This window comes from Seriola aureovittata, chromosome 19 (genome assembly GCF_021018895.1).
Source record: "Seriola aureovittata isolate HTS-2021-v1 ecotype China chromosome 19, ASM2101889v1, whole genome shotgun sequence".
NCBI classification, from domain to species: domain Eukaryota; kingdom Metazoa; phylum Chordata; class Actinopteri; order Carangiformes; family Carangidae; genus Seriola; species Seriola aureovittata.
In genome coordinates, this window is record NC_079382.1 from 7843129 (window position 1) to 7864781 (window position 21653).

Genomic DNA, 21653 nt, shown 5'->3' on the forward strand with positions numbered 1-21653 from the left:
ATGGTTCTGTTGAGTGGGTGTGACAGTGTCAAACGGCTGATCTGGTAGTGTGTGTGTGTGTGTGTGTGTGTGTGTGTGTGTGTGTGTGTGTGTGTGTGTGTGTGTGTCTTTGCTGCAGTCCTGCTATAGTATGCATGTTAGTGGGACACAAACTGTTGTTTTGTGATGTGATCTAATGAGCATTGGCCTCAGTGCTGTGAGCTGCTGTTCAAGCATACTTTAGTCAAGGTCAGATACACTGCAGTATCCAGGCAAGGAATCTAGGAAACTAAGTTATTTTGAAGTGTTTTTAAAGGACCCAGGTCATTGCTAGGGTTTGGATGTAATATCAGCATAAAGTATATATATCCAATCACATCATGTAAAGTTTATTAGAAGTATTTCCTAGAATTAAGATCAAGTTTTAAATTGTTTAGTTTTAAACAACAAGTTTTAAAGTGTAATATTTCTCATACGACACTCTGGCTTTGCAGAATAGTCTCCTCTGCTAATTAGGAAATTAACAGCCATATTTCATATATCCTCTAATATCAGTGTTTGAATTTGGTTTTAAAATCAACCAACTGCAATGCTTGACAGATTTTGGTATCTAATCCCATCTGGTGTTTTCTTTTTTTCGATTTCGGAGAGAGTCTGTAGCAGCGCTGTTACTGTGTCTGCTTCTCATTTATCAAGACTAGTTGTATCTGTTTCAATTATCCCCAGCTGTGGAGACGTGGAGGGTGATGTAGGTCTCTGGGGGAAAGTCTTGAGACAGTGAAGCCGGGGTTGGTGATTCTTGTCAGGGATTCATTTTGAGGGACTGATCCCTGACTTGATGGAGCCTGTCTGTCTGATTCCTCTTCTGGAGGCTGGACATTTTATCTTCACAGTTTCCTTCTCCACCATCCATCCCTCTCCCCCACTGGATGGTTAATAGGCTGTTGTCCATGTTAATCCTCTGGTCTGACACAATGGCAGCTCTTGGATTTATAATGATGCACTTGTTTGTTGCTCAATACAGACACTGTCTTGACCTCTTGACTGCTCATACTTAATTGCAGACCTCAGCGCTGTAATGGGAATACACAGACCTGATAACAACAGTCTTTTTGTGAACACAAAGATCTAAAATTGGTTGACTATAGATCACTGGACAAAATGGCACATGTCCATTTCTAGAGATAGGAATGTTAATTGACTGGTTGGTTGGTGAAATATCTCAAAATCTATTCGCTAAATGTTCCTGTTAGGATGAACTGTAGTAACTTAGAGGTGAGAGATTTTCAAAGTGGGAGTCGGGCCTCACCAGGGGGGCTCCAAACAGTTCCGGGGGGGGGGGGGGGGGGGGGGGCTCAGTGAATGAAAGGGAAAAAATATTACAAATTATTACGTTATCAAAAACACAGCAGCAAGTACAAGTGCTACTCTGTTGTTCTCAGGTGAGGCCTTGTGTGGCTGTTAGCTACATGTTAACTGGCGCATAACTAAACGATCTCTTTGTACATTTACTTGTGGCTGACCCACCGCTCTCATGAAGTCTGACAGCAGGATTGATGTGCGGTCCTGCCTGCAGCCCACCTCCCCCGTTTGCGTGGACTGGAGTGTTTCATTATGCTCTGAAAGTGATGTGCGGGCTCCATCGATCCAACATCATCACCGCTGTCTGATGTGTATTGACAGGAGCAGTTGGTGGAATGTGTGTGACCCATATGAATACCGACATTAGTAGTGACTGTGCACTGTGTTCATGCAGGACAAAGGCGAACTTGCGGAGGTGAGCTCGTGCTCACCAACAGGCGGTCTCATGCAAATGTGAAAGTGAATGCACGAGTGCATGAGTGTGTTTTAAGACGAGGAGAGGCTTCAAAGAGGTTGCTGGTGTGAGAGGATGATGTGTATTTCCAAAATACACTGAAACTGTAGACCAGTATTCAGTGTATCTGGTGCCTGATGTGAAATAAATCATGGAAATGTCATGGTTTATGTCCTGCTGTACACGAGTGGCAGCGGAGGTCAGATTTCTCTCAGTGCGTCGTTCTCACAGCACAGCTGTGCGCTTTGAAGTTGCACAGGTGTGTGCTCTTGATTACACCCTCCTATAAAGTTACAACCTTAAAGTTGAGGTATTTTTACATGTTGTTCCAGAGATGTTGGAAATTCTGACTAACTCTGAACCGCAGGTATTGAGGACACAGTCATCTCACGTTCCCTCGACATGATAAACGCTGTTCTGCTTTTTAAGACATTTATGATCCTAGAAATAAGTACCACCATCTGGTGAATATTTAAAGCTGCTATCATAAATATTTTTGCATGAGTGTGTATGTGAAAGGACCCTCACATAACTATCCCCTGATCCTCCTCAGATCCTCCTACAGAGCAATGTAGCATCGTTGTTACTGACACTGTCACCAATCTCATCATCGTCATTTCCAAACACCGAGATGCAGCTGCTTCCAGCTCTGATAAACGCTACCTGCAAAAAAACGGCAGACAGACTAAGTTAGCGATAGCTGGTGAAGAAAGTGGAGCATTTAGCAGCTGAAGAGCTGCTAAACGTTTGTGGAGACCAGAATTGCGATTCGTATTATTTATTTACAAGTTAATCTTAGCTGTTTGCCATTTTGACAAACATTGACTACCACCATTGATTATTGATGACTAGCTTTATTCACTACTACTACTAATAATACTAATAATGTTAGATCATTTTGATGGGTGATGCACTAATTTACCCTTAATCAAAAGCTAGTATTGATAATATATAACAGTAATGCCACACAGATAGATTACAGATTTGTGTAAATAGTGAGAAATTGGTTTATATGAACATATTTGAGCAGATACAAAATGTTCACAGTGAATGTATCTGAGGAACTTGTTTCCTGCATGATTAACTTTTTCTTGATGGTGTTTAGGCAACTCACAGCACTTAATGTTAATAGAAAGGAGGTTATTAAATACTCTGAAGCTGATGTGAACCTCTGGCCAGATGTTCTGCCCTGTGATTTGTACACCCATCATCCACCCCGACCACCTCCCTCTGACTTGTGTGCCACACTGGACTGGAAAACATGTAGCCACTGAACATAAACCAGGCGGCAAGGCGGGCTTTCAGTCCTGTAGTCTCTCTACAGAGCTGCGATGCCTTTATTGCCTGTCATCAATTATCGCATTCATTTTGCTCTTGCCAGTTACTCTGTAAACCAAGCTTCCTGAGAAAGATTTTGTTAATGGGGCAGGAACGAGAATAAACAGACATGTGTGACAGTGAACGCTGAAAGTTCAGTGCAAGTCGCTGGCTGATCGCTGTTTAGTTTCTCTGTTTGCTCAGGGAAAATTAATGGACCTCCAGTGACTTGCATATATTTATATGTTGCAGAAGCTGTAGCGCACACATTGTACCATGATGCTGCAGCCACGGCACATCTGTGAGTAATAACAGCCACGTTTTGTCATAACACAGTCCGACACACGCAACACAAAATGGAGAAGGATGTTGCACACTATGATACATCCAGTGTCAGGTGCGAGGTCACATGTCTTGTCTCTGTTGTGAATCTATATAATAACACGGTGCATTCTGGGTGAAAACAGTGTGGCTCATGAGTCATAATTATGCACATTGAGGCATCAGGAGGCAGAGCGACGAGGCTGATCTACACAGACGCGCGCGTGTGTTTAAGAGAGAGAGAGGTAATCAAATCTTTGTGAATGAGAGGGAAATCGCTCGCTCTTCCTTTCCCCCGCTCCGTCTCCCTTCCCCCTCTGTATCTCCTGCCAGCTCCCATTGGTGTGTGGCGTAATTAAAATGATCGGCTCATGTGAGTCAGACGGTGTGTGCATGCTGCCTCCGTGTGTGTGTGTGTGTGTGTATGTGTGTGTGTGTGTGTGTGTGTGCGCGCTCGCATTTGTTTGCAGCTGAAATTCAATCCCCAGGCCTGTGAGGATGAGCCAGTGTGAGTTAACAAAGAGGACAGGAAACGTCAGAGATCTTTAGACTCCTATCTGTCACACCTCTCACACTCATTTAATCCCCTTTCTTTCTCCCCCTCACTTTACCTCGTATAGCGTGACTGCATACAGGTGGATTGTGGGTGTTTGTGGGGATGAGGGGGGAGTGGGGAGTCAGATTGGATTATACAGAACTACATGTGACTGGATAGCAAGAAAAACGTACAGTGTAATCTGTATGTATTCGGACAGTGACACATTTTTGTTGTTTTGTCTCCACTGGAGACATTGGATTAGAACATTGACAATGAGGTCAAAGTGCCACGACTGAGCTTTAATTTGACTGTGTTTACATCCACAGCGGTGAACTGTGTAGGAATCCTAGCTGTTTTTAACCATAGACTCTTTATTTAGCGAACCAGCTAAACGACTGGCTGCTCAAGTGCTTCTTGGGGCTTCGTGGGTGTGTGTCATGTTGTCATGACGTCAAGGTCACGGGGTCATTTGTGTCGATGCGGGTAAAACATGATGTCATGAGGCTGAAATATCAGAGCAAATTAGAAACATTACTGAAAAAGTGTGTGTGTTGAAGTCAATTAATCAACTTGGGCTCAGCGTAGTAGCAAGAAATGACCTGGAATGACCTGGAAAACCACAGAAGACAAGTGCAGTGGATAAAAGAGGAGCAGTTGAACTGTCCAGCAGGTAAAGAACAACCTCCAGAATGAAAGTGAAGATGTATAAATATCAAGACTCTTCATTTCTTAAGACAGATTTTAAAGGAAGTTGGTGCTTAGCATTTGTAAATATTGGATTCTCTATTAAATGTGTGTATTATATATACTCTGTGTGTGTGTGTGTGTGTGTGTGTGTGTGTGTGTGTGTGTGTGTGTGTGGGCGGGGGGGGGGCATATTATGTGCACATACCACACATCGTCATCTATGCAAGTGAGTGACTTGTCCACTCGGTGACAGTGCCTTCATGTGGTGTGTGTGTCAGCGTGTGTCAGTGTGTGTCAGTGTATGAATCATAGGAAACAGACATGTAAGTATGTCAGCATGAAGTTTTGTTAAATTCACTGTGGAGCGGATGCAGATGTTTCATGCAAAATTTTTACGCTCTTTCACGAAGCTTACATCACAGTGATGCCAGATGCTGGACAACTGCACATCCTCACACTCAGGCAGAATTAAATACACTAAGAGGTGGCCTGATACATAAAATGAATGAGGTGGGAGACAGAGGCAAATAATGCAGGCACCTACCAACCAGTCAGACACGAGTATTTTCAGAAGCCGTAAATCTTGAACTCGATGTTGGACATGATCTGCACAATTTACAATGGCTTTATAATAAAGGTAACCTAGTGCTCATCGGAGTACACACAGGAGTACATGTCATTAGCTTTGTGTATCCTCTGACAACATCTGCTTTTGTTCATTCTGCGGTCTGAGATCTCTGCGGCGTTGCATCACCTGTAAAGTCAAATATGAACTGCATTGGACTGGATTGTGCCGTTGTGCTGTGCTTATAAATGCTTCTTAAAAGTGACTACACAGCAGCTTCCAGTGAGTCATGTGTTTGAGTTTGGCCATGTAAAGGAGCTGAAACTCAAAACCCTCCTAGCTTTACAGCCTGTAGCTGCATGTGTGCACATTTTCCCTACACTCGCTCATCAGCATCGTTCCCTTTGCTTTGGGTGATTCACCCATTTCATTCACCCCAAAGCTCTGTCACACACACCCCCCCCCTTCTATCTTGTCCTCCCTGCCTCACTCCATCTCTCTCTCTCTTTCTCTCACACACACACACACACACACACACACACACACCTTCACTCAGTCATGCTGTGTGACCGACAGAAGGCCATACCTCCTGCTGTATGCTAATAGCCAGGCTGATACTCATTTTGCTGCCCTCTCTCTCTCTCTCTCTCTCTCTCTCTCTCTCTCTCTCTCTCTCTATCTCTATCTCTCTTTCTCTTTTACACACACACACACACACACAGTCAATGGAAACGGAGGTATGTGGCTTTGAGGATTAGCATAGGTCTAACCTGAGAGAGAGAGAGAGAGAGAGAGAGAGAGAGAGAGAGAGAGGGGTGGGGGATGGGTGTACTGTAAGTGTAAGTGGAGGCTGGATGTCCTTTCATCCTTTCACCCTCTCCTCTTTTCTGTCTCCATCTTTATCTCTCCTCTGTTTCCCTCCCCCACGTTCTTGCCCTTACCCTGACTCTCTCTCTCTCTCTCTCTCTCTCTCTCCATCCAGCTTATCCATCACACTGGAGGCATTTAACTCTCTACCTGTCTGTCCATCTGTCCTCTCCTCTATCCCCTTCCCCTCTCTTCCCCCACCCTCATCTCTTTATTGTAAAACCATTCTTCTCCTCTCCCCCATCTGTGACCCCTGATCTGTCATTCTGCTGCTTTTTTTACCTCCTCTAGTTTTTCTTGTGCTTTCTGCTCGGTGACACAATTTCCCCTTTGCTCAGAAGGAGACACAGACTCTTACATCGTCCATCGTGACATGTAGAATACGATGGTAAACAAGTCCTTCACAGTTTTTTTCTGCCTTTTCACAGAGAGAAAGTATTCATGCGTTCGCTTCAATCGAAATCGTCCACTGTGCTGCTACCGTTTCAAAGTTAGTCACTGAGGAGTTTAGGACATAAGACTGCTGCCCATGGCGTGCTGCAGATTCAGTGGGAAAGCATGTCATTAATTGATTTCACTGTCCTGTGCACAACTCTGTGTGGACACATACTGGCCACGGGAATAGTTCACGTAGTGTGTAAACCCATATAAAACCTCACAATAACCCATATAAAACCTCACACATGGAAAAAAAAACGTCCTTTCAAGAAGCGATTCTGTCTCACATTCAACTTTATCCTCTTATTTTACAGAAAACAAGACAAAATGCTGCCAGTACCGGTCGAGTGAGAATCATTTATGTTGTAGAGTCTCTTGTGTCATGAATTTTCCAGAGACAGATGCTGGCAGAGAAACTGACACACATGCCACGGATTTTACATTTCTGAAAAGACTTGATTCACATCAGAAACTGATTAAATCATTTCACTGCTTCAGCAGATTTGTTTTGGCTTGTATTAAGAAAATTAATTTTGGGTCTCAGTTGGAGACTAGATGCTTAATTACAGAAATCAGATTATACAACATCTGCCCAGTGGTGGTCTGACCTGAAAGACTTCTGGTCTCAGCAACTGAAATGAGCGTTGGGATGCAACAGTTGTGTATTGTATTGTGTGCAGTATGTCATAGTGGAAGACAAACAAAAAAAACTAAAAGACAAAGGCAGAATAAGTTTTATTTTGAAGTTCATGAGGATTACCGCTCAGCCTGTGAAAACAGATGTTTAACCTACATGAAGCTTCAGAGGAGCTCATAGGAAATAACCCTGGTGATGTCATTAAGGTCATTCTGGCCTGTACCACAACCAGAAGTCTTTCTAAACGGGAGGCATGGAGTTAGTAAGACAGAGGCGTTTACCAGGTAATGGAAGTCTAACAGTAGATGCTTTTGAGTTGCATTATGGGAAATGTATGATTTTGGAGCTTTTTGTTAAACGTGACTCTTCCAAGCCTCCAAAGTGCAATACTGAATTTCTGGAGTACCTCTCTAATTCTGCGCAGACATTGCTGTGGAGCTGTAATGAAGCCTCATTCCTGCGAGAAGGCGACATGATGCAACTTATTGTAAGCAGACATTTGCAACTTGAAGTAAGTATGTTTTTCCGGGGTCTTACAAATATGAGAACTTATTTCACACGGATGTAAGAGGAACAAGGATGAAATTTTATTGGCACAAAGATTTGTGACAAAACACTGGCAAGTAAACTTCACTGAATTGCTGTCAAATTGCCATGTTCCCTGCCGTCCACACCGATTACAGAGCAAACCATGTCATCCAACAGTTCTATAGTTAGTCCAATCAATCAAATTGGCTCCTGGCAAAACACAGCAGGGCAGATGTGGGTGTTGAGAGCGGGGTGAACAGTACTAGAAAGAGACCACGGCTGGGATATTTTCCTGGGATGTCGGAGGATGTACAGTAAATATGGGAAGGATTTATTTGTTACTGGCAAGCCGCTGTGATGTGGAAGCTACCCAGAAGATTAGTGTTATGGCCACACACACCACTTATATCACATTTAATCTACATGCGTTGGATACATGGAGCAGGGGAATATTAAAGGGGCAAACGTTGGCATTACACACTCAAATTTGGTTGCTCATTATTGTCTGACCCATGTCACACTGATGCATTATTTCATTTAATTTCATTCAGTTTTACAGCTTATGTACGTGTATCACCATGTGTGTGGTTTACATTCATTGTGTTCACAGCCAATTGAACCAAGTTTCAACAGAAGGTTGTATTGCCCTTGCTCTCTCCACCTGTGCCCTTTTCTGTTAATGAACATCCAGTATAAGGTGTCAGATCAGTGTGTGTGTGTGTGTTTGAGAGAGACTGTGTTGCATCCAGAGCTCCACCCAAGCTTGGCATGCCACCTCAAATCATATGCGAGAAAAGACGGGAACCATCAGATGAATTAAAATCTGTTGCTCCTCCTCCTCGCCTCTCTTCCCTCTCTCCATGTGGGCTTACGCATCCTCGCCTCGGCCAATCCTGCAGCCTGGCACGGAGAGTGGGAGGCGGGGGGGGGGGGGGGGGGGGGGGGGGTGAGAGGAGGAGGAAGAGAGAGCGGTGAGATGGAGGAGGAGGAGGAGGGGCAGGACCAGCAGCCTCTGGGGCTGGCGGCCCATCGCTCTTGTCACAGCTGGGAGGGGAGGAAGGGAGGGATGGAGGGAGGAGGAGGGAAGGGGGGGGGTGAGAGGGAGGAGGTAATCCAATGAGACACAGAGAGGAGAGGCAGTGCGAGGGCAACGCCTCACAGCACCGGGAATCTCTCTCTATCTCCATCTCTCTCTCTTTCCCCCCTTCCTCTGTCTCTGAAGCGTAAAAACCAAAGGACTCTTATCTCCCATTCAGTCTCCTCTGTATGTGGCTGAGGGATACTCTCACATTTTTAAGCCTCTCTTTCTCCCACAGTTCAAATTTTTTTGTCAATTTTTAACTAATTTTGCATCTCTACTTTCTCAAGGATGAATTTTTGACTGAAAAACCAGGATTATTTTTGGTGTTTCCTGATTCTTTAGGAGGCGGCATCTTTTACTGAAGTCATCTTTGTTCTTGTGCTCACAGCTGCTGAGTGTACAGTGGCTGCTAGTGGGGAAATAGGTTAGTGTGCCTGTGTGTGCCCGGGCAGCAGAGGTGATTGAATGTTGAGTGCACGGAGGATACGAAGAGGAGGGGGATGCCTTCCTGGCGGTAGCATTCTGTAGCCCTGCAACAATTTGGGGAGAAGGTGACTGGGGATGCTTCCAGTGAACTCCGACCTTTAGTCAAACTGTCAGCGACGAAGAAAAAGACAAAGGAAAAAGCAACTGACACAACAAATACAGACATTTGTTCCATTTTATTTTTAGCCGCGGAGCAGGGCTGACCTGTGTGTCCGCTGCGTGTGGACACCATGGACATCAACCTTCAGTCACACCGATTTTACTTCCCCCAGATCTACTGTGCTGAACCGGGGGCACAGCCGCAGCTCACTGAGTTCAAAGTCAGGTAAGCCTCCAAGGGCGGGAAAGGTGTTTATGATGGATCCGCCAATAGATAAGAGATCCATCGCTCATTCCTGAATGGAGGAGCCGTCCAGGTCTTATGTCTACATTTGCTTTTGTCAGTATCAGGTGTCTTTTAGATCCACCCAAAATGTAGCTAGAGCTTCATGATTGTCCAACAGATCCCCAGCTGCTGCATATGAAGCGTTTCTGTGTATGATGAGTGCTGCTGTGAGCGGCTGGTTGCCCTTGCAGGGGGATGGGGCTGCATGCTAATGTGTTAGCTAGCTGTGCAGAAAAGTGTTAGGCTCCTGGGAGAAGCAGAGGGCATTGATGGCCTATGAAGGAGCTTGCCAAGTTTGGACGGAGGGGGTAACAGTGCCGCAGTTGTGTTATGTTTGCATCCAGGGCCCTGTGGCCGCTGTAGCCCTCTTGTTGGCTGCCTCTGTGGCTCTTTTGTTCTCTGTGTTTGCATCTCTCGCTTTCTTTTTCTGCCACTCTTCCTCTCCAATCAAAAAAAAGTGCTCAGGGTGGCTTGTTGAATCCACAGCCGACGCCTGCCGTCATGGTCGCAGAGCGCTCAAAGACGCATGCTCAGATATGCAACAGCTTCCCTGCTCTTTGTCTTGTTGAGGTGTAATTGTGCAGAATGGAGCTATTGCATTCAGGCGTGTAAGAAGTCAGACCTGATGCTGCGTGACGTCCACACAAGAAAATGTTTGTTTTCTCACGTAAATGAAGCACATGTTATTATTTTTGCCATATGTCTTGTATCCATCACCATCCATCCATCCATCCATCCATCCATCCATCTCTGCATCCATAGCTGTAGATTTCCTTGTAATCTGGTGTGCGATACATTTGACGATTCCTCCTCTAACAGCTCTGATTAGTGCAGCTTTAAGGGACTCAGCTAGAGTTTTGCCACACTAAGCAGCTTTTTAGTTTGGCCGGTGCTCCGGGCTGGAGCAGCTTTATGGGGCTACAGCGTGTCACTATCGCGGCCTGGCCGAGCTTCCCGATGGCGCCACGGGAGTCTGAGTCCGTTCACAGCGGGGCAGCATCACCAGGGGAAAGACAGAGAACACAATGAAACCGTGTACCCAATTCTTAAATTATCTGTATTACAAAATAAGGGGAAAACGAAATAGAGCTGCAGCTTTGCTCACTTCATTTAAGTTACCCTGGGGAATGACTTAATTTATCATCTTGTCACCTCTGGTGTGGTTCCATACATGTCATGCCTGCTCTCTTTAACCCATGTTAGTGTTTTGGTTTTTGGCCAGAAGTCTTATTTTCCCTGTTTAAAGGCTAATAAACAATTAAAGAGGTTCGATCCACTGTTGCCTCACCTCAGTGGCTTTCTATGAAATGACCACATCAGCAAACATCAGAAAATGTCAGCAAATATCAGTGTTTGATGTGTGTGTGTGTGTGTGTGTGTGTGTGTGTGTGTGTGTGTCGACTGCAGCTTCAATGGAAAAAAAAACAACTAAAAAACTACAGTCTCGCACATTTCCGGCTGTGCCTCACACCTCTCTTCTTGGCTGCGAGAGGGACACATAAGGGCGGCACACACATACACACACAAACCCTGCGTGCATTCATAGAGATTAAAGAGGTTTCAAGTGTGATGTGTTTTCACAAAACCAATTCAAGCCCTTAAGCAATATTAAATTTCCACAAATCAGATTTTATGCAGTGAATACTCACTTTAACAGGCAGAGAGAATTTTTTGCACACACATAAACAAACAGGCTGCTGTATCTGTTCCTCTGCAGAGTAATCACTTTTCATATTTTTCCTAAATGTTAAAGTTCAGCACACTGTGAGCAGGAAATGGATACAGCTACGCAGCAGCATAATCCATATTATTAACAAAGCGAGTTTATTAGAGCTGGCGTGAGAGGGAAGGAGACGAAGAGAGATTGGAGATAGAAAAATGAGAAACCAAGAGAGACAGAGAGGAAGAGAGAGGGAGAGGAGGGAAATTGGATGAGAGGGAGAGAAAATACAAGACCAGGGGAGAGAGGGGGGATGGTGAGAAAAGCAAAGCTAAGCAAAAGGAAAAGAGAGTGAATTGTAAATGTGAGAAGGAAACGGTCAGATGGATGGATGTGGAATTAGAGGAGAAAAGAGGAGCTGGTGTGATTGTGGAAAAAAGAAATGAAAATATTTTTGATCATGGTTTCGGCATGGCACACGCCTTGGAAAAACCTTTGCGAGGGATGCTGGGATATTAGAGACAGCCTGGGCTCCATGGTGACCGAGGTAGACTTAGCCACAGTATAGCCAGATAACCATGACAACCAGCTCTGGCCTATCCATGAGAACACACATACACAAAGAGTACATGTATGCACAGAGATGCACACATACAAAAAACAAATAGACAGAGAGAGAAAGAGGCCTGCTGCTTCAGTGCCTCCTCAGGCTGCAAGCAGAAGCCCAGCCTGCTTGGTAAAGTGTTGTGTGTGTGTGTGTATCTGTGTGTGTGTGAGACTGTATGAAAAAAAAAGTTTTTAAAGCAGCTCATAATTTCAGTTTAATGGTCTATATGTCAATTTTCAGCTGCTTGTTAGGGAGCAAAGCAGCCTATTTTGTTGGACACGTGTTTTGATTTTTATTGGCAAAAACAAAAACTTTAAAAAAATTACTAAAATATTTCAAATGCTTCTGTCTGAGTCAAACAGAGAGAGAGAAAAAAGTTCACTAAATCTGAATGCCAAATAATAATTTTTTTTTAATTATTTATTTATTTTATATTTTTTATTTTAACCAATGTTAACATTGGCGATAATACCATTAGTGATGTGGCGGTGCTGAAACTAGCTATCAGGTAGCTGCCATCAGCCATTAGCTATTAGCCGCTCTTCCCGTCAGGTGTGATTCACCGCTGGAACTCCAGTCGACATAGCAATAGATAATGTAACAAGCAAGATTTTAGCTAAATCAACTACTATTAACCACAAACGTTAGCCTAAACAAGATAATGTTAGCCTTTGTGAACGTTGTGTGTGGAGTGTTGCTACAACAGATGCCAGCTGTCGCAATTCACAAATAATAATGGAAACATTTTAGGACGTGAAAAGTTTGACAACACAAAGTTAACAAGTGAAACTCAGAGTGTGCAGATCCAGATGCCTGTCTTTGAGGTGCTTAGATAAGTTTGAGGTGTTTCCTCCTTTCATATGAAATGCTCTGTGACACTGTTTGCATACTGGCTTTTGGTTGCCTATAACTCGTCCCTGTTGATCAGATGTGATCAAATACAAAATATCTCTATACACGAATCTTGCTGTGTTTTTTTCCTTGCAGAAGTCATATGGTGCCTGCGGTCTCCTTCTCTTTGAGTTTGATTTCAGACGACGCAAATGATGTCACATTTTCAGAATATTGGCATTAACTTGGCGCTGAAGTGTTGGTTCTCATGACATATCTCCTCACAAGTAAAGGCAGGAGCTTTATGAAACTGCAGCTGCGAAATTGCTTCGAGGTCAGGGTGGGTTTTTGGGTCAGAAAAGTATTAAATCGTGATAAGAGAGATTGTTCTTTCTTTCCTATTTCCTGTTGGTAGTAATATTTGGTTTCATTTAACCGTGACAATCTTTTGCTAACCTGAGCAAACTAGTTTTAGGTTTAAACCTAAGTAAACCTTAACCATAGCACTGGAAGATTAGAAGATGCTCAAATGAATCATTTATTTAACAGCACTGGCATGGCCCTGCTGATAGCGCTGTCAAATCATATTTTTGAATTAGTAGTAATAGTTTTGGAAGTGACAAACCTTGACTGTAGACCTTTTTTCACTGCTAACATTTGTGACTCGTCAGAGAAGGAGAAGCACAGGTGAAACAAATTTTTGTTAACGATGGGCCCAGTCATGACGGCGAGCCAGCATGAACAACCGGGACACTGGAAGTAGCTCACCTAAATGGAATGCGGTCGTTAATGTTTATCAATCACACCTGTGCTGTTGCTGCTGTGACGTGCTGAAATGTGAAAATCGGCCCACTTTGTTGTTCAGTTTAGAGAAACGTGTTGTGTTCAGCTAGAAAGTCACAGGTCATTTTTCATCAACTTACCTCAACATGGCCTGTGGCTGTGTAACAACAAGGAGATAAGGTTCTTCATGAAAGGAAAGGATGAGAAGAGAGGATCGTTGCTTTTTTCCCTAGTGTCTGATTAAATCAAGATATCTTTGGATTTTCTGACCTCCCCACCCCCACTTAAAAAAAAAAAAAGAAGGATTTCAGTTGTACTGGCCGATTCTCCCTTCAGCTCACCCACTTCATTCACCTTGAAAGCCTTTGACTTAAATCCTAGAGCTGCTGTAATGTAAGTTATTGCTTGAGGATTATGTCTTGGGTTGATGCAAGGGCTTTCTGTTTTTCAGGATTCCCAGAGGAGACCAAATGTCTGTGCTATTCCCTCAGCGGAGCGTGGTCTGACAGATTAGAGATGGTGTCCACTGCACTTGCATGTCAGATATAAGAAAGCACTACTGGAAATTTGTAAAATATTCTGGGTCGTTGAATCCGCTGACTGATGATCTGTGGCACAAATAGGATGACCGCATGTCCACGATCGGTCTGTGTGTTTTTCAGAGAAGGATGAGACTGCCAATTACAGATGCTTGTGAGTGAGTGCGTGAGATATGCAGACTATCAGGTCCTGCTGTGGTCTGCAATAGAGAGCACTTAACCTAATGGCCCTCAGCAAACGCTCAACTGTAAAATGGATCACATGTGAACATGTCTGCGTTGTGTGCGCTTGTGTTTGTGTGTGTGTTTGTGTGCGAGGCTCCACAGTAAGTAGCAGCAGTTAAATAGCATCATGGGGGAGAGAGAGCGCAGCCTCAGGGCATCTCCACAGCTTCCGTTTTCCCCTTCCCTCAACGCTTTCTCCTTCCACGGACGAGGAAGTGTTTCTTTTAGGCAGTCTGAGTGTTAATGCTCCAGTTACGCTCTCACCTACTGTCTTCTCTCAGCTGGGAAACTTCTTCCCCTCTACCAAATGGAGACGCATGCATTTTTTAAATCCGCCCCCGCTCTTCGCTGTACTCCATATCTTCTGTATCTCTCTGCCTCCTCTGTCTTCATTTCTTTTTTCTCCTCTCCTATCTGGCTCTCCATAGTTCATCCCTCTTTTCCTTGCTGTCTCTCTTCCGCTCAGCATGGGGTCTGAACGTCTTTGCCCAACCGTTTGATTCGTAGGTTCGTGCCTGGGCTGACTGGGAGAATGACTGACATCCCTACATGCATGCACACACATTCAGCAGTGGAGGTCAACAAAGTTTGAGTCCTCTAATATGTTTACAGTAGCACTCGGCTGCAGTTGGAGGTAGATGAGGACGGCCCGAGGCTCTAGACTTGGTATTAAACATTCCAGCAAACGCTCGTTAAGCCAAGATCAAGATTCCCACGAAGAGCAAACTAGACTGGAATGTCTTGGCTACTTGCTGGATTTGAAACCTTTAATGCCGCACATGGAAAAGAAATTAAAAAGTTTTTTAAAGGAATAGTTTGCGTATTTGCTTTCTTGGTGAAAACAAATATGTAGCTGGAGGCAGCAGCAGGTTAGCTTAGCTCAGCATAAAAACTGGAAACATCTACCAGCACCTGTAATGCTCATTAATTAACACGTTTTATCTTGTGGTGCTTTTTGTTATAATTGGACAGAAACAAGCTAGTGGTATCCCCTTGCTTCCTGTCTTTATGCTAAGCTAAGATAAGCGGCTGCTGACTATATCTTTATATTGAATGGACAGACTGGTCGAGTGGTATGGATCTTCTCATCTAACTCTCAACAAGGGAGCGAATAACTCTATTTCCCAAAATGTCAAACTATTCCTTTAAGGTGATCCTCATGCACTTGCAGGATCCAGATCTGATCTGCATGCACCTTATCAAATCTCAGTTGTGTGTCAGGTTGCACTCAGTTCACCGCAGATTAACTTGTTTGTTTAATGCTGCAGTCAACTCATCAGGGATCTATTGACCATGTGTTGTCTCAGCCGATACTTATGTTATGTCACAGGATTTGTCCGTCTTTGCAGAGACATAAAGGACCATCCCAAGACTAAATCCTCCACCGCTGAGGCTCCCAGTTATTTTCCACTCTCTCTGCTCCCTCTCTGATATAAGCCAAGTGAGGTCAGACACAGACAGTCCTCTCTTTAATTTCTATTGTTCCGCCTGTCGTCCTCTCCTAGTGATGGGAGGATGCAATGTGATGTAATGACAACAGTTAAAAGTAAGCTAGCCAGCTCGATTTTAGACCTTTTGTCCCAGCCGTTTTACTGATGTGACAACACGCCTTCAGGAGTTTTTAAATTTTGCACATGTGGCTCAAAACCATAATTGACGAAACTCTAACACACCACTTAAACTCTAATCTCAAGGCAAGATTTTCTCATGCATCATTCTTAATAATGCATGCAGGTTTTGGCCAAACATAAAAGTTCAGAGCACCTGATCTCACATTAAAACCTCTTGCTTCAGCCCTCCCTAGCCAGATTTCCCCACCGCTGTGCTGCCTTTTCAGAGGTCTCAGCATTAGCGCTCGGAGTTGAGGAAACTCTTAAATGCTTTATGCGATCATGTGGAGCAGCAGTAAAAGAAACCTCATCCTTGCACTCTCTTCATGGGCTTTCAGCTGGAATTAAACCATAAATTCAGACCTGTTTTATGAGACCAGAAGGTGGCTTTATTCCTTGTGCCTGTACCACATGACCTCTGTGGACTGTAAGAGACGTTTAAAGCTTTATTAGTGGTTTGAAAAGAGAACAACAAAACCCCCAAAGCAAGCCAACATGTACATTAGACACAGCAAAGAATCATAAATATCCTTTATGGTCTGCAGAAGCTGTCGTGTCTGCCTTCGAGGCGACGGGACAGCGGTTAGGACTCATATGATATTTCATAGCAGTACATACACTGTCTTACACACACTCCTGTGGATGCATACACCCGTGCTAATGCATGGTTGTAGCCTCATGAGACAGTTATTTGATGATCCGAGGAGAGACAGGCCATTGTGTAGTGTTGTTGCAGAGACAGTGGGGCCTGTAATTAAAGAGCAGACAGTCTCAGGGCTTATGTTGCTGTTTTTTATTTATATCTCACTGCTCATTCATCTTTTCTTCACAGCCATATTTTCTAGGCCAAGCGAATATTCCACTCCAGTTGTCATGCCAACAGATTAGCGTGTTCTTGCGTGGTCTCAGCGGTCGTCAGTAGCATCTAGGTGTGTGTGTTTGTGTGCATGTGATGTCCCGTGTGTGTGTGTGTGTGTGTGTGTGTGTGTGTGTGTGTGTGTGTGTGTGTGTGTGTGTGTGTGTGTGTGTGCGTGTGTGCATCTTCTCTACAGGGTCTCCAGGCTCTGGCATGCATTCAAATACACACAAGTTGAGTACACTCAAGTGCATCCATACACACGCACACACTCACAGACACACACTGTCTGATTAACATGGTTCTGAATTAGTCTTGTGGCAGGCTTCACATCACATAGTGGTGTACAGCATTAAAAATAAATATAGAAATGAATACTGTACTTCACACATATTTTCTGCTGAAGGTTTCATAAATGTGTTTTCCTTATTTTCCCAAGCATACCATAGATTTTCCCACCTTCCAACTCTGTCTTCGGATGATGGAAGGACTAGGAAGTGCTTGTTGGAAGCTCAGAGATTTCAGTATTAGTTGCCGAACAGCACTGAATTCACAAGCTCAATTAACCAAATAAACCCAAGTATTGTACAAATGTATATTTTGTCTGTATGATGGCACTAGATGAGAAGTCTGGGGCCTCTAAAGTCACCAGAATTTATCCTCTAGGGACCTTGAATATTTGAGTACCAACTTTTATGGAAGTGTGTCCAATAGTTGCCAAGATATGTCACTTAAAACCTCCGTCACTCACGGTGCCAATCCATCAAGCTATTTCACTGAATAAATGAAAGCTTTGATCTGCCAGTGGAGCCACAGAAAAATGTCAAAGTGAGCAGGATTTATCTACAAACACCTTGAATACCTGTACCAAATTATATGGCAGCCAAACCAATAGCTGTCAAGATATGTCGGTGGCACTAGAGGAAGAATCAGGGGATCTCCGAAGTCATTAGACTTGGATGTCTGAACCACATTTCATGGCAATCCATCCAAATGTTGTTGTTTAGATATTTTGCCTGGACCTAAGTGTAGGACACGTTGCTCTGCCTCTAGCGTGGTTAAAAACAGAAATAAATGCAATCTGTGATTCATGGGCTGAAACATGCAAACACACCGGCATGTTTCTCTATGTTGCTATTTTCTGGCTACATTATATTGACAGGAAATGTCCCCAACTGTGCCAGTGGTCTAAAACAGTGCACAGTCTGCTAGATTAGCTTGCGCAATAGCCTGCAAAATGCCTGCAAAAATTGGGCCAGAGAGAGATGATTTAAAACTCTGAGTCCACAGAGATGAAGTTTAAAAACCGCTGTTCTATTTTGGTTCTAATGTGCAGTGTCATATTCAACAATAATACTATTACGGAGTCACGGTACAGCTTTCCCATCTTCTCTGTTGGGTCACAAAATTGTCTTTCCTTAACTATAACATTTACACAAGCACAAAGTGAGTGACTATGATTTCCACACCAACTTGTAACCTAATTCAGCCAGGGTTAGTTATTTTTAGACTTTTCCTTTGCAAGCTGAGCAGTTTGGGTCGTTTTATAACTGTTTGTATTAGAGCCGACAGCCTGCTTGAAAGTCTGCTGTCAGTGCAGGCCCATTTTTCTCTCTTCTGAGTCTTCTGTCTCTTTTTAGTCTCCCTACTTCATTTTTTTTTCCACCTCCCCCCCGTTCACCACCAAAACCTCAAATACGCAAGCAAGCAAGCTGCTTATGTAACTGGCCTGCAAACCAGCCTGACAGTTTACTTTCTGCGAAACAATTTTTCACAGATACATGCATAAACATGCTTCCACACATAAATACACAGTGATTTATACCATGGGACAGAAACATGCACTCTCACACACACACACACACACACACACACACACACACACACACACACACACACACACACACAATGTAATGCTATATTTCAACTCCTCTCTTACACAAATAAATTGAGGCATTCTTTTGGAAAGTAGAAAGAGTCAAGCTAGAATCTCATTTGCAGGTTCTATTGAAGATGGAGGGTCATATTAATGTGTTCGCATCAAATACACAGGCATTACTACTGGATCAGAATTATGTTTAATCTATATGTTTTATTTCAGGCACATACTTTTTACCACCACAAATTGTCTTCTGTTACACACATGATGGTTTTTCATCAACTCAATCTTCATTAATCACAGTGCAAGAAAATGAGTGGTCAGCTGGCCGCAAATCATCCTCACTGGCCCACAGGGGATGTGCTGCAGTTGCATTCGTGTGTGAATATTAGACTACGCAATTAATAATGTGTAAAAAAACTGCCATAATTACATATTAGTGGTCATGTAATGCTCTTTATTTTTGATATTTCTTAAATTTTTTAACCATTTGGTGGCAGTCTCAACTGTCTCAACTGATCCTGCTGTTAAAATTGAAAACCAAATTTTTTGCAAATCCCACAAAATCCACCATTGCTGTATTAACCCTGGTCGTAGCACAAAGTGACACATCAAAATCCTGGCTGGTGAGCTAAATGCTAACATGCTATCCAGCTGGGATGAGGTAGTGCTCAGTCACAAAAGATCCCCAAGTTTGTTTCTATTTTTCTTCCTTACTATTTACTGTTTTCAGAGCTTTACTCCGAGTCAGTTAACAAGCTAATACTTGTTAATACTTGTTTGCTCAAGTTTTTTAAGGACAATACAAGTTGGTGATTATAACTGAAACAGAGAAGTTTCTGCTAAAAATAGAACATCTTAAGAAATACTGTAACTTATTTGCTTTCTTCAAAACATTTTTTAAGGCTGTGCTGTTGAGTTCTCCTTGTCCTTGTAGAATTTTTCATGCACAGAGAATACATTTGCATGTCAAAACTTTTTGATCATTTTACAAAGTTTCAGGAGAACAAGCTCCCTGTACGTTTTTGCAGAGCAAACACAGCTGACATCCAACACAGCGAGCTCTAGTTTCACAGAAGCTGCAGCAGCAACTGGGACAAACTCTGTCACTGATCGTGCATCTTTCCTGAGGTTGCAATTGACAGTAGATGAGTGTTTAGAGACTCAGATGGGAGCACAAATTAATGTCATTTAATCAAAGTGGCTCCTCATCGTGCCAACTGGCCCCTGTGGTTGGATTGCAGTGGCGATTTAACTCAAATTATCCCATTTTCTATGAAAGCTGTGGTTTAGCTCAGGCTCAGGCTCATTGCTAATGTAGCTTTGCCCTGGCAAGCTTATAAATGTTTAAGGTGTCAGCTGCTCTTTTTGCTTTATGCAGCTTTGATGTTTCATGCAGATGATGCTCACATGTGCAGAAAAGAACACACACACACACACACACACACACACAAACTTGTATGCATATACAAGAAGTTTTTGGCCAGTTTGCAGGCAGAGGATTCTCCATCATTTTCCCCCTGTCTAGGAAAACAGAGCATTTTGTAAAGGAGTTAGACAAAAAGACAAACAGTTTGTGGTGACAATTGTTCTGCCAGATAACTCTCGGGATTTGGCCGTTCCCTCTAAGCGGCTGGCTGCGGGACACAAAGGCACTTTCTGTGACCTGCACTCCTCCTCTTTCATTACTACTGAACCATAAATACAAAAAAATCTTTACTACCTCAAGGTACACAGTGATCAAGTAAATGAGGGATGGACAAAAAGTGCTGAATATTGTTAAATCTTAAATTGATTTTCTGTCATCATACACCCGGAGGGACTGTATAAACTGTTAATATTCTTTAATAATATTCTTTAAAAACTGTTGAAGGGAACAAGAGAGATGGGAATGAAGTCAGCTCAGACTCATAGTGTGCACAGTGTTAGCCAGGACTGTTGGAGCTATCTAATCTTACTAAATAATGGAGCTGATTCTCTTGCTCAAGATTGCTGCTGCAGCGTGTAGAGACTGTATTGAGGGGGGACTGTTGCTTTTGTAAATGAGAAGCATCAAATCTCAGAGAAGAATCTAATATTTGGTTTGCAAATGAAATGAAAGTTTGTGTGAGAGTCAGATTGGATCTAACTCTCTGGTTTTATGATCCCACAGATGCATGCGCATACTTTATGTCCGTTTGAGTGGCAAGCTGAGCGATATCTGATAGTGGACTGAAAATCTTCAGTGATGACTGAGCGCAGTCAATTACAGTATGCATATGTGCCATTTCACTACACTTCACCGAAGAGCCTCACACTTTACTGCCTGTAGATCAAGTCTTGTCGTGCGGCACATGTGGAGAGTGTGTGTTTTAACAGGCGTTATGTTTAAGTGCATCTTGTTTACTTCAAAGTTTTACCACTATATTTCAAATCCATGGCCTGGCGTCCTCCTTTATCTGTAATTATAGTTATGTTGAGTCACAAAATATTTTCCCTGATCACCTGTCATTTCTGACAAAAGGGCAAATTTACTCCAGCTCTGTTGCTTAGATTCTCATGTGCGTCGTCGAGAGGTTTGTTTTGTATTAACATCTTGTTCTGGATTCAGCAGAATCGCTGCTCAAGCTTAATCCGCTAAATGATCAGTTTAGGATATTTTGATCTCCTTTTTGACAGTCACTGCTGCCCACTGGCAAGTTTCCATTCAGGGACAATATTGTCTGTCAGCTTGTGTTTGCTTGTGTTCATGTTTTTAAAAAAACAAATGTATTTTCTAAGTCATCATAGACTGAAGAAACTGATGACGAGAGTTTGTTTGAGGCAAACAGTTGATAGAGTTTGATGAAAGTTTTGTTATTATGCTCTTTTGCATCTTTTTATGTCCTTAACAAAGAGTCTCTTTGTGACTGAAGCTTTGTTTGGTCTTTAAATCACTGCTGAGCTGGAAAATCGGGCATTTTGGTCTTTAACGTTTCTACATCACAATGTCTTGTCTTGTTTCGTGTAGTTTTTTTGTACTTCACTTATGTTATCTCT

General features: G+C 43.1%; 1 protein-coding gene across 3 annotated transcripts in view; it reads left to right on the forward strand.

Annotated features, from left to right (window-relative positions):
- The window catches only part of evlb (Enah/Vasp-like b), a 43955-nt gene that overhangs the window by 2315 nt on the left and 19987 nt on the right, over window positions 1–21653 (forward strand). Inside the window, exon 1 of one of the 3 annotated variants that reach the window (XM_056405258.1) lies at window positions 8813–9585. The exons of 1 other annotated variant lie outside the window; for it this stretch is intronic. In XM_056405258.1, coding sequence (XP_056261233.1) covers window positions 9491–9585 — 95 coding nt within the window. In that variant the 5' untranslated portion in view covers window positions 8813–9490. Of the gene's footprint in view, window positions 1–8812; window positions 9586–21653 lie in introns of those variants that run through there. One more of the 3 variants, XM_056405257.1, reaches the window with a different exon arrangement.